This window comes from Rhodnius prolixus, unplaced genomic scaffold, assembly GCF_049639745.1.
Source record: "Rhodnius prolixus isolate KJV_2025 unplaced genomic scaffold, Rpr scaffold_3, whole genome shotgun sequence".
Classification (NCBI taxonomy): domain Eukaryota; kingdom Metazoa; phylum Arthropoda; class Insecta; order Hemiptera; family Reduviidae; genus Rhodnius; species Rhodnius prolixus.
In genome coordinates this window covers 11,559,773-11,573,898 of record NW_027411603.1, presented here as the reverse complement: position 1 = coordinate 11,573,898, position 14,126 = coordinate 11,559,773, and the positions used below count along the sequence as shown (strand labels likewise).

The 14,126-nt window shown below is 33.5% G+C and overlaps 1 protein-coding gene across 2 annotated transcripts in view; it reads left to right on the top strand.

Annotated features, from left to right (window-relative positions):
* Positions 1–14,126, top strand: part of tio (zinc finger domain-containing protein tiptop) — a 331,986-nt gene that overhangs the window by 137,228 nt on the left and 180,632 nt on the right. Inside the window, exon 2 of one of the 2 annotated variants that reach the window (XM_074126808.1) lies at positions 5,027–5,084. The exons of the other annotated variant lie outside the window; for it this stretch is intronic. Coding sequence (XP_073982909.1) covers positions 5,072–5,084 — 13 coding nt within the window. The 5' untranslated portion in view covers positions 5,027–5,071. The remainder of the gene's footprint in view (positions 1–5,026; positions 5,085–14,126) is intronic. 2 annotated transcript variants of the gene reach the window in all.

Sequence of the window (14,126 nt, the reverse complement as noted above, 5' to 3'; positions counted from 1 at the left end):
TACATTGTAAACAGTACAATACTACGATTCATATTGTTGCCTAACTAGGAGATTTTAGACCTTAATTAGATTAGAGCTAAGATTTATATTAGACGGAAATGTAATTAAGTATGAAGCCTATTACTCTGTAGGTGTAATAAATCTGTAAAAATGAAAGTCTTGAATGCTGTTTATTATTTGTTTTAATGAATAGACTTGACAACCGGATAGAAGGAGCATGAATTTGCATACACAAGCTAACCAATGGTAATAAACATGCATTATTTTTTTATTACGATAAACTGTCACATGTCATCTTAGGGGTAATAAAAGAATTATTATCTTCTTTAAAATGTATAACATAAAAATAACACTAATTAATTATACTGACTTCTTATTCTAAGTTAAACATACAATATTCTACAACTGGAACTTATATACATACCTACACGTAAATGCTTATTTAAAGTACATGCTTCCACTACTTGGTACATGTTGAACAAGTTATTTATCTTCATTTTTCGATCAAAATATGAAATTAGTTGGGAAAACTAGCTGATTCGAATTGTTTATTGTTATTTATTTCCATAAAATATTATTTTTAATTGGCTGTTTGTATCATAATTATGATGTATGAGGTGTTCTGCATTTTTTTAAATGTTTTTTAAATAAACTAACATGGGTAGGAAATACATTCTATCGATCTTTCTATAGCAATTTCCTTAGAAATAGAAGTTTCACTCTGTAATTCTAATAAGATCGTAACTTGAAGGTGAAATTACAAGTAGTATGTGAAAGCTCCTAAATTGTTTCGAATATATTATTTGTTAAGTTTTGATTAATAATAATAATAATAATAATAATAATAATAATAATAGTCTTTATTCAAGACTGCCTCCTGGCCATCGACCATCGGGGGAGTCGGTCATCTCATACATTAAATTAAACAGATTTGTAAAATACAAAAACCAAATAAAAAGTACAAAATACAAAAAAAATGAAATGAAAAATTTACACAAAGACAATACAAACGGGAAAATAAAAGAAAAAAATTCTCCAAATAAGCAAAAGCAAAATAAATTGAAAACTTGTGTGCTTATGCAAAAAATAAAAACAAAATAAAGCAAAAAATAATTTAATTAATTAATAAAAGATAAATGAGAAAAAAGAAAAAAAAAGAAAAGAAATAATAATAAATAAATAACTAAAATAAATAATAGTAATACAAAATAAATAATGATCTCAAATTTTATCTACGCACTAGAGTTTACATTTTGACGTAATCTTGAGGCAATCTTACAGAAATTGACAATTGAATTCCAGCCGTACTCTCCATTTAAGTATTTTATTAACACATCTTTCTGCAATATCTCCTGTTTTAAACATTTTAATCTTATTTCTTTTAATCTGGGACAGACAGCTATGAAGTGGAAAGAGTCTTCCGTTTGAGACAAGATATAAGACATAAGTTACAGAGTGAGCTGTGTTCGCTATGTTGATAGATTTTAAAGTTTAAATTCAACAGGCCACTTCTGGCCTTCATGATCCAAACACTATCGCTCATGTTATTGTCGTACACATAGCTAATACACTTATGCTCAAAGTTCAGCTCTCTGTACATCATGTTTGAAATTGATCTCTGTGCCCTTTCAATGAATTCTGCATGAAATATTGTTTCCAAACGGTTACGTATTTTATCAAATTCAGATTTCCAATTACTCATATTCTCCAAAGAAATATCCGGAGTTATATTAAATTTATTTATGAGTTTTTCTAAATCAGAATACCAAAATAGTTTTTTTGCTATTAATTCTTTTGTCATTAAGAGAGGGTATCTATTAGCAGGAAGTTGTGTAATTTTAATTATGTAATTTAAGTGCAGTCTGAGCGTGTAGATGAAGAGATGTGTCGAGTTTGTTTCTAGATACAGCAGATATGTCGGGGTGAACCAAGTTTTGATTAATAACATTTATTTAATGAAAGTGCCATTGGGCTTTTCATGATTTAAATATTTTTAAACGCGCTAAAATTATAATTTTACTTGATTGGAGTTTTACATTAGCTTATTTTGGTAAGAAAAACGTTTGTTATTTAAGCCTTTCTTAAATAGTTCCAGTTAATTTGAGTAACCAGGTAAAAGATGAGGAAATTTTAAATACAATTATTCCGCTTGGTTGTTGGATAAAACCGGAAATCCAAAAAAAAAAAAAATGAATGAAATAACCAAGTGGAAAGTGGCGCCTTCACCGGAGACCCACATAAAACAGACAAAACCCACATCTGTTGTCATCTTACTGTTGCCATCTCCTTTTTAGATATCCCTGGCACTCACCCATACAGAGGGTACCACTACGACGACTACTAACAACTTACGAGAGTGGCACCGTGCGACGCTGTTCTTCTTCGCCCCAACATCCTGACGTTCTAATAATGGACGCATAAATTCATCAACTGTCTAGTATTCAAGACCTCCTGCGAACATCGAAAGCAACATGTTTCCTTACACTTTATCCCTTTCTTTAACATCATTGTTCTTTTAAAAAGCTGGCTACAGTATCTATTCCCCTTATATACACTATACATCTATAAAACTAAAAGAAGAACACTGAATTTTCAGAATTATTTAATCAAGTTCTAGACTTCCTTTTTTTTAACAAGCAAACTTTGATATTAATATTCATTGCTTGTAATCAGATTTCATCAGATTGTTCAAACAAGAATCAATTTCAGCCCAAATGAAGTGAATCTGCAAAAAAAGATTCCAATTAATTACTAAAACATGGTATTGCTTTCGATTTTGTTCCAAAAAAAAAGGTCCAAAAATATAAAACTAAAGACAAATGAAGAAGTGTACAGATTTCAAGGATCAAAGCGGTGCCTTTGAACTCTTTAAGTTGGTTTTATTGTTAGCCAATAAAAGGTCAACTTCTTTGAAAAACAAGTCAGTGTTTGTTGAGTAAAAATGTTAAATTAGAAGCCATTTGGCAAGTTTATTAAATAAAGAAGGTAAATGCAATGAATAATATGTAGCCGGATGTTAGTGTAGTATAGATTTGTAAGGAGATTCTCAGTTCAATTCCCACATGTACCTATTTTTATTATTCGTTAAAAAAAAGTATTAATAATGAAGTCTACGCTTCAGTCTCCGACTGCGACACCTGATTGGTAACTGATGGTCAAGCCCCGCTTGGGAAAAATAAATAAACGATTGCATTGCTTTACTTTTACTTTAAATGGTTTTCCACAGATTTTTTTATTTATTGGACTGCACAATTGTCGAAATGATATTAATCCTGACACAGCAGAGTGTGAAAAAGAGAAATAATGAACGCTGGATTTGTCCCATAATGGTATTAACCTTCACCGTATTCTTTGCTGCATTGCTTTACTAAAAAGTATTTTTGATTGCGTGTAATAGAAAAGAGAGATTGTGTTTCCTTAAATATTTTAAATGCCTTCTTTTAGGAAGTAAATAGAAATATTTCTGAATTCCCTTAAATGTCAAACAAAACCATTTGTCTAATGATTTTTTTCTAAAGTAGTTTAGTTGACCACATTCATTAATTCGATCTTGTCAATTCTATTAATTATTTATTAATTATTATTTACATGTTCCTGATCATAGTAACTTCTTTTATCTTCTTGTTTATATTAAAGTGATAAATTCTTGAAGAATTCCGTCTACTCTCCACCACCATTTCACAAAACAAACAGGACGTTAACTAACATTTCTTCTTCTGTTGCCTTCACACTGTGCTTCCATTAACAGATTGTTGTTTAGTTGGTTGTTGACTCTCCAGATATATATTTGCTTATCAACAAGAAAGGCGAAACAGAATGAGTGGGGGGGTTTCTTCCTCCTAAATCCTATTGGAGCAGGGTGAGAGAAAACTCTTTGATTAACTGCCTATCTCCTCTATTATGGACCTCTCTCTCACCATCTTTCTTTTTGCTCGCTTCACAGCCAACTAACATTTGCCTTGTGACTAACTTGACAAATGTCCTTATACAGTAATTGGCAAGTTAATTGATATTTATTTGATGCGGTAGTAGACTGCGTCTGCAAGTTTTTAGTTAGTTTTAGTCGCCAGCAAGACAGAATTTGTGAGTTCTACTACTTGCTGTTTCCTCTCATCAATTTACTGTATTGATGTTAATTTTACCGGTCCCTGACGTAGAATACTGTTCTGTTTGTTTGTTTTTTCTGCTTTCTGTGTGCTCGCTTTGTGTAATCCGAGTCAAACATTAGCGATTTCATTGTATTGACCCATTCTTGTGTCAATCAAAGCCTGTTTTGATTATATTTAATAAAGAAGGCTGGAAGCATGGCATACTAATCTAAACCGAATACATAACTAAATCCACTAAATAATCAAACCCTAGAACTATAATACGCCAAGCTATTGCAGTCACCACGAAGAATAATCTCTACACAATATGGATACATTAGCAACTGCTATGAAGACACATTCGTTGTTGAAACATTTAACATTCAGGTAGAAAACGTTTTCCAGATTAGTCCCAACCGACCAGATTCAAAATGTGGGTTCTGGTATTCTCCTGTAAATGTTAAATAAAATAAAATAGAAATAAAGCAAACAATGAAAAACTAAGTAAGTAATACGAGACGCACAAAAAATGTTTCAAATCTTTACTGAGTTCTTTTTGATGAATATTGCCAAATAAGGGCCCCCCATTCAAAGTAGGCCTTAATCCTTGCAAAGAATGTTGATTATTTTACTCCAATGAATCTGAACTACTTTTGGGTAAACAAATTACAAGTAAAATGAAGCAATATTTATGCATGAATTAGCAAGTTAGCTTAAATTTTGTCAAAGAATTGATCAAAGTGCAGTTTTGCACATCTCTATCAAGGAAATTTGGCCTTCATAAATCAGCACCAAGAATGACCTAATCTTGATCTTTATTAATTCTTTGTGTGTTTTTCATTTATCCGTGTTTTTACTCTTTATTATAATTTCTTTTATAAATTTACTGCAATTTTCTAGTTCTTTAATTTATTTATAATTGGTATTTTCGTTTTCAGGTAAGTTTTCCACGTACGGTACTTTTTGGAAAGAAAACTCTTCATATGCTTAAGACTGGTGAGTGAGCACATTTTGTATCCTAATTAAAAGTCGAAAAGCTCTCTTAGCGAATGTTATTTCTATTAAAAGTTCAAAACTTATCTGTATAAGGGACACAATTGACTAATTTATCTCTTCTAATCAATCGACTTGAAGAAAAAGAATTACAAGAGAACGTGTGTACCAAACTTACGTTAAGTTTCTCTAAGAGGTATGTACACAGGGTGACGTAAAACAGCTTTTAGAAAGTTAAAGTAAGATACTGATGTAATGATGAGTATATCAGAAAGGATGGTTATTGTTTGAGGTGTATTACGTAAATTACCGAAGTGGACTGGGCTTAATAAGCTACAGATGTTGCGGCTCTTTAAAGAATCCATGTATATCCAAAGAATGGTTTGTACAGTGTGCAATTAGTGAATGTGTATTAGTTGGCGCGATGATGGATTCGCTAAACCCAAGTAGATACACATTTCAACTATCTCTGTGTGTATTGTTTGAACATTGAACCTTGTAGTGACCCGTATTTCTTCAGTTTGATCGTAAGGATGCTAAGATTACTGAAGTGGCTAGTCCACATACCTGTAGCAAGATAATTGACCTTTCCCACTAGGAGAGAAGAACATAGGAAAGATTGTGCCTGAAGTAGCGACTGAAGTTTCCAAAAACTTTCCTATAATGGTGATCCGTAGACAGATGAGGTGACGAGAAGCTGTTGCCAAAGAACTTCGAAACAGATTTAGTTGTACAAAACTCTTAACTTTGTTGTTTAACCAGTAGTCAAAAAAGGGCTGAAGATTAGTTGCGGGTGTATTAAATATGCTGTATACATAATCATTACAGTGATACAGTCTTTATTAAAACTATCTTTGTATTGAAATAGAAATGAAAAAGCTTAAATCCAAATTCTTTTTCATTTTACAGTGTCCGGGAGCGTTATTATTATTATGGAGCGATCTTATCGGCACGAACACTGAGCCTAGTGAGAAACCTTGCCTACTCAATTTGGTCTCAAGCCTTTTTAATAGGCTCTGAAAATAACTCAGTCAATGTTACCAACACAGTCAGAAGTAGGGAAATTTCCATTAGTTTTCTTCCTGCCTTCTGTCCAGACTGTGTGAGGAAGAAGGAGAAGAAATGGTCGCTTCTTTTTTTAATGTAAAGGATTCCTTTTTAATTCTGTTTTGCATAATAGGGTTTTTGACTTCGAGGACAGAGGGTAATTCGCTAAAAAACGGCCTGTAGTTGAAGATAAAACCGTAAAAATAAGGATTCTTCTAATGCGTCTCAAGTTCTCGGTTTGTTGTTTAATATTGTTAGTAAAAAATTAAAAAATGATATTTAACTGTCGATTGAAGAGAACATAAAATATAAGTTAAAATAAAACTTTATCCTTTGGAGAAAGCTGGAGTATTGATATTATACTCGTATTTCGTAATATCTAAGATGTGTATGCTGTCCAACCAGGAACACACATATATATATATACAATGTGATGGGCTGTGCTGGAGTGATGGAGGTGAAGTTTGGAAGAGTGAGCACAGCAAATAGTAGTTAGGAGAGCACGCTGGAGGTAAGTTGTGCTGTCACTAGCAGAACTGGCGGACCTTGTACTCTGGTGACATTGAAGTGCAGTTGATGAGACGTCATCCTCTGTTCGAGAACTGTATATATATATATATAGTCCTGGACCAGCACATTCTCTCGGCTATTCGCTAGCTACTCCTGCACTGGACATAACTCCTTTCCCTCTATATCATTCGCTCTTCACTCCCCTAACAAGACATCCTTCGCCATTCAGAATCACCACCTAGAAAATTGCTCCCTTTTTATGCTGTCCATCACAAAGATCTCCCTCCTTTTCTCAACCCTTGCTTCACCAGTCTATTCCTCCTCTCTCTTAGCTTGAACCCCTTTCGCATCTCTCTAGAATGTTATTCTCATTTCTATCTCTTCTGACCTCTTCTACCACAAATAGGACTTCACTCCTTCCGTATCAAACTTGAGATGTTCCAGTGTTGTCCAATTTTTTTTTCTCTCTCTCTTTCCTCCTTTTGAAGACTCCAAGACACTCGGTACCTATTCATGTCATTACAAAACCAGAGTCTCCTATTTGTAGCATTACTTATTCTTTATTTATTATTTTTCTTTACAAAAATAAAATGAAAAAAATATTGCAAACTCATCAAATGTACAGAATTTATTTGTTCAACTTACATTTTGTTTACGAGTATGCACATTTTTCTTTGCCTCATCTGACACTTAGTATTTCAGCGGTCGCTACTTTAGATTAGCACTTAAGATGTATTTGAACTGCAAAAAACATAATATAAAATATGTATAATTCTTTGTTGGAGATTCTACCAGTATATTTGCTTATTATCTAATGTCTATCAGATTCGTGGCTAAGTAGAAGCTTAGAAACGCAAAAATGTAGGTGAAGCCGCCCTAGAACTTCCATCCAAGCTTTACAAAATTATTTATGGATAGTGACTCTGTGTAAGTGAAGATTGAATAATAGATATTTTTATTATTACCGTGGGATACAGGTGAAAAGAAGATACTCAATACAACGAAAAGTTGCTCTATTAGTCCAAAAATACTTTTGATCCATTTTGCTCTTGTCATCAAAAGGTGTTAACTATATTTCTGAGCAATGTAGTGGCGCTGGATTACTGTAGAAGCACTCACGGGGTCATCACTTGTTCAACTTGCAAGATAATTCGGCAGGCAGTGTCAACATTGGTAGATTCTGTAGTCCATATCCGCTCTTTGTTCATTGCCGACGGAGGTTTTTTTTTTGGAATGGATTTGATGTTGGATAGTACTGCATCAAAACTGGCTGGCAAAAAGTAAACAATGTGGATGGAGTTTGATAATGACAGTTAAATGAGAGATTCGGTTTGCTAACAAGCTTGGACAAAGGCCCATTTTTACTCTAGGATCCCCTTACAGTACCAGCTTAGAACTAATATCCGTTATCATTTCACCAGACAGGATATGCTGATTTGAGTAGTTCTTGATTTAAGATACGTCTTTCTGTAGATACGACTTAAATGACGCAAGTTTACACACCACTTAAGCTTATTGTGAGTGAATGCTGATTTAAACAGCTTAGTCTTGAAATGGTTTAAGGTTCGTTTAAATCTTCGACGTTTAAAATTCGCTAAATGCTTTAATAAATAAAGCTGAATTAATTTCTATAGAAAGCAGATTTAATTACAGTTTTAAAAATTGTGATTAGGTTAGGTTAGGTTAGGTTAGGTTAGGTTAGGTTAGGTTAGGTTAGGTTAGGTTAGGTTAGGTTAGGTTAGGTTAGGTTAGGTTAGGTTAGGTTAGGTTAGGTTAGGTTAGGTTAGGTTAGGTTAGGTTAGGTTAGGTTAGGTTAGGTTAGGTTAGGTTAGGTTAGGTTGTAGTCAGTTGGAACTATTGATTTTAGGGCTACTTTCAATTGACTTATGACTGACAAATTTAAATTTAAATGTCCCCAAAACCATATTAAGCCATGCCATAAAGTTATTATAAACTGAAACTTAATCTTTGGGTAGGTAAATCAGTTCATTCAAGTTGATAACTCCGTTTATACGAGACAAACACGATCAGTTTCTTTGAAATTTTGGAAGAAATTCATTAGAATTTTGAAAATAAAATGAAAAAACAAAAAATAAATAGAGCTGAATTTTGGAGCCCATTTAGTTTCTCAGGTTTTATTTCACAGCTTCCAAATACACATACACAGCATCCCAAATATCAGATCACACAGTTACATTCTCTCTAATTAGTCACCATCATTAGCTGGTGGGTGGTGGCTAGAGAACAGAATTAATGTGACATTCAGATAAAAGCGTTTTCTTGAGATTTATTTTTTGTTTTTGTTTTACAGCTTCCCTGGCTAACACTGAACCTCCTGTCTTACTTCTAAACTCTTTATTTCTGTTTTTAATAAACTCTCAGTCTGCGAAAGAAAGATAGATAGACCTTTCTCTCCAGGAGAATGGAAGAGATAAAATTATAAAAACGAAATTTTAGACCCTAACAGTATTCTTGGGAGTCTGTGATCTTCTTTCTCGATTTTTTTTTTTATTTGATTGACTTCATCGTAAATTACTGGTTCATGTTAACTCATGCATGTCTCTGAGCTGTCAAGCCGTGTATTGGGTTCCCTCTTTTTGCTGTTCCACTAACCCTTTCATCAAACCTCTCCCAAATCAACAAAGCGTAAGAAATTACTTAAAATTTTTATTATTATAAAGGCCTGCATAAAGTTCGCGATGCAAGCAGTTCTGCTAAGTTGTAAAAACAAAAAACCCAATGTTAGTAGTCAATTTGAAAATAAAATTGTAAAGTCGTAATATAGCCCTAATTTGTATTTTTAATTTTAAGGGATTAGGACAGTGTGACTCCTCATAGAGTTTCCTGGTTGAGCTCAGCCCTTTGCCTCTATATTTTCTTAGCTATCTGTCTGTTGATGAATCAGTATTGTCCTGCTAATTGTCCGAAGTACTCAGTAAAAAGGTTGCCTATTAATCTCAGGTGAAGTCCATTGCCTGCCATGACCTGGATAACCTATCATTTCCATTGCTACCTGTCTGGAGGTCACAATGGTTTGTTGAGTTCTAATGGAGGTTCAAAAATACAAAGTAGGAAATCATTAATTATAATTAATATTAATAAATAATGAATAATAAGTAGTTCCTTGCTGTAAATCCTTCGTCGTACAGTTGTCGATCCTTTCTGTGGTTTCAAATTTAAACTGTTCATTAGGATTGATTCCCAGATCCTTTCCTGTTGCAGAAAATATCATCTGATCCTAGAATCTTATTTCAATGCTTTAGTAAAACGCCTTTCAACCAGGGCATTCCTTGAATATCGTTGAAGCAGATAACCCTTCTGGAACTTCTTATAATTAAGTAATTTTACTGCATTTAATGTTTTCCATTTTTATTGTTTAGAATTTATTAGCTGTCACATACCCTTATGCTGGCCATTTTCATCTTGAAAATATTTGTTCAGTAAAGTGTAGCCACCCATTTATCTTAAGATGGGATACAAGAGCATTGGAGATAAGGAGGTACGTCTTAATTATGGGGGTGACATGAGTTCTCATTCGGCTGGGGATAGGAATAGGAATGGGAATTCGGGATAGGATGTATGCTGTATCCCTTTCCGAAATGGTTCAGGTTAGGATTCTTTAATACGAGATTTTGGGCTTCTTCCTAGGACAGTTTTATATATACCCAGGGTGGCCGTACAGAACTTTTGTGTCTCAAGACATTTAACCAGGAGCATTGACGAGTGGCAGGGATTTGCTCAGTGGCTCACATGGATTCCACTGGAAAGTTTGCGAGACCTGCTTTTTGATTCTCTTTTCCTGGGAGCCCATCACTGTCTCTGTGAGGAGAGATCGCTGCCCTGATTCCTGCAGTGTGCACCAATGACTTCATATGTTGATGCTCTCAATTAAATTTATTATAATGAAGAAAGAGAAGGATACCTGGATGTACTTTACCAGCATCTCCATTATCCTGTATTTATCTATCTATAAACAGGATAAAAGGGGCTTTCTACAAAATTTAAGAGAGCAAATGAAGATAAATTTAGTTTTAAACATTTTCTGTTTTTGTTTAATCTTAGTAGGATAAAAAAAAGAAAACAGAGAACGTTGGTTGCTGTTGTGGTTGTAGAGTTGTAATGGTGTACATAAATATTAACTTGAGTAACGTGAGAATGTCCAGTGTTTTTAGAACGTGACATACTGTCCAAGTTGAGTACGTGTTGGCCCAGTGAGTAACGTCCACTAAAAATGTCTAAACTTGTCTCTTACCCAGAGGAGTATGCTAGGCTCTCTCTCCTGTTCTACTCTAGATCAACCTAATATGTATGATACCAACTAGTAGATAAATGTAGAACTATTGTTGACATTACTTGCTCTTGTGGAGGCGTATCTACGTCATTACTGAAAAGTATATTACTTCAGTAAATATATATATTTTTTTAAATGTGAAATCGCACTTAACTTCTTATTTACTTGTTTTATTATAATTGATTAAAATATTTCAACGGATCAATATAAAAAAAATGAACAGATAAATTTATTTGAATAAAGCGGACATCAATAATATGAAGTTGGGTACATTGATGGAAGTTCCAAATTCGGAATGCACCAGTGCGAGTCCAAATAATCCTAAATGAATCGTCTGGAGAATCCGTTGACTATTTAGATTCCATTTCAATAAGTTCCCAGATCTAGAGTGGGAAAAGAACTTGCAATGATAGAAAATTCAAACGGTCCAATCTTCCTTTGCTGTTCGGTCATCCTAATGTTCTAGAAGTAAAACCTAGATTATCTTGGCGTGTTGTTTCATCTCCGAGGATACTGTAAGCGGATAGTAATCACCTGGGCACCAATGGGCAAAATAGATCTATTTGGTTGCAAAAAGGAGGCCTTTTCTTTTTTTTTTTAAAAAAAAAAAGTTCCAATTTGTACTCTTGAATCATCATCTCCTCTAAGGGTACGTTCACAACGGAGCTGTGAGCATAGATGATAGAGGAGATGATAGCAGTGATGCATCAGCGCTTATAGAATAACCTAGTACATTCTTATGTGAGCGTGCACAACGAAGCTTCGACTAGTGACTCATACTCGCTGGTATAAACGAGCATAGATGATAGAATTGAATTTTTCATTTTTCTGCTAGCTGAACTCCAGTATCGGAGCTTCAAAATGGAGGTAGAAAAATTAATTAGTGCTGTCTTTATTCATTATTTTTGGTTATTATTTTATTATTTACTTTTAAACAATATTTTGTTTTTTAAATCGTGCTTACATTTATTTTTATGTGTATTTATTTGTTTTTCCTCAATATAACCTTACCTCAGAGTTATCACTAGTTTTTCTTCTATAGTTATAGGATTTCCATGACAATTTTTCCTACGTTTTCTTAATTTTGACCTTATTTTTTCTAAAATTTAGTCAAATGTGGGTGGACCCATCCTCACATATTCTAAAAAACGATCCGGATAATTTCTAAGTTCCTTATATAAATGGTGAAATTCGCCCAAAGTACTTCGTTTTTTTTATTTATGGTATGTACATGATATTTTCTACATCTTTTTTTTTTTAAATATACCATTTCGTTGCTGATGAACATAAAAACTCTTCTTCACTACTCGACATGTTGCATGTATCACAGCTCCGTTGTGCACACTAATCAGCGATTATATTTTACTCTATCAGTTATCATCTCTGCTATCATCTATACTCACAGCTCCGTTGTAAACGTACCCTAAGGCGCCACGGTAGCCGAGCGGTTAAGAGGCGAGACCTGCAAAGCATCGTGGTATTGGGTTCGATTCCCAGTCTTGGCCTTGGATTTTATTTAATGGTTAAATGAGAAATAGTAAAGTACGTTTGCTAGTTGCCTCCATCCACGACACCTAGTAAATAGTAATTGGACGTTAAGGCCCGCCTGAAAAAATAGGCGATTACTTTATTTTACTTTATTTTTTTTTCATCATCTGCTCTGTTTTTTCATACAAGAACTTTAGTGCCTTGCAACCCTCTCTAGTTCTGCTACAGACTTGCTGGTACACCTGTCTTCAGCAGTCGCTTACCAGCACAGTGCAGCATTCTTCAAGAGGGTGAAACTTGCTTTTTCACCTCATTTCCATAGTTGGATGCCTGGTAAAGAAACCTTAATATCGTGGATACTGTCGCATCCTCATGCCAGAAGTAAGATAATTCTGTTTTTCTTTTTACCGAAATTAAAGACATAACAGAAGGAGGAAGAAATAAAAGCCAAAAACAAAACAAAAAAATAGTTATAATTAGTAATGAAAACGTGTTTGTTATTGGAATTGCAATCCCCTGGGTCCTGCACAAGAGGGAGAATCCATTTCACTAATCACAGGGGGGTATACCTGTGGGTGCCATAAATTTTGTTTGTATATTCCTCTGAAATATATCGGCATCTGATCCTCGACAGAAGGACCGGCCTTCTCAATTGAACACTAATACTAATAAGTATAATTATACTTACATTAGAAATGTAATTAAAAATTTATATTAATTCATTTTTTAAATGCGTAACGCACCGTCTATAAATAATAGCAAAAACGTTTGAACAGTTGTTGGATTTAATTAGAAGCAATAATTTACCATTTAAATTAATTTAAATTTTTAATTTTAGATTTTTAAAACGTGAACGACAACCAGTCACGGACTAGCAACATTATATAGGTTATCTAAAAGGTGTGCCAAGTGACAAGAAGCTGTTTTATTATTTAATATCTTTGAAATTAGTAATTTTTGTATGTATCTTCTACAAATTAGATAGTGGAGAGCCATATATTTGACTCAATATTTCTTGTATCATTGCAAGTTTTAAAAATGAATCTCACAATTCTTAACTTCTAGATATCTGAACATGCGTCCTCAAAAGATAAAAATAAAAGTTAAGATTGAAATTAGCATTTCGGAATAGAAAATCGTTCTACATTCTTCGAGAGAAGGCTAGAAACTTATTAATTGGTTCAGTAGAATGGCGAGTATTTCTTTGCACCATTATTTTACAAAGTTGCTACCTCTGCATATATTTTTATACTCAAAAGATTTTAAAATCTTACTTTGTAGTAATATACCCTATAAAGGATAGCTTATCTTTGCAGTTCGTTCTGGAATATGTTTGTGTAATAGCAGATTACATTTGGGTAGTTACAATGTGAAGATCTACAAGAATTTGATGAACTGATCACTGATGGTGGGTGAATCACTGAAACAGATTTAACTACCTATTTTAGAATAATTTTTTAGCAATTCTATTTCACTCTTCATTGAAATCAATTATCAAATAAACTTGTACTTCTTCAACTCGTCGTGAAATTGATTAATTTGTGTTCTTTGGAGCACAAATCTTTCAAAAACTATTCGATTAACTGTTAGATAACTATTCGATTTATTAACAGTAGAAATGGTTAAGGATTAGCACATAGCAATAGTAACTGTAGGGAAGGTAGATTTCCAGTACTAATCTATCAGTCTAAACTACATAAATCTATTGA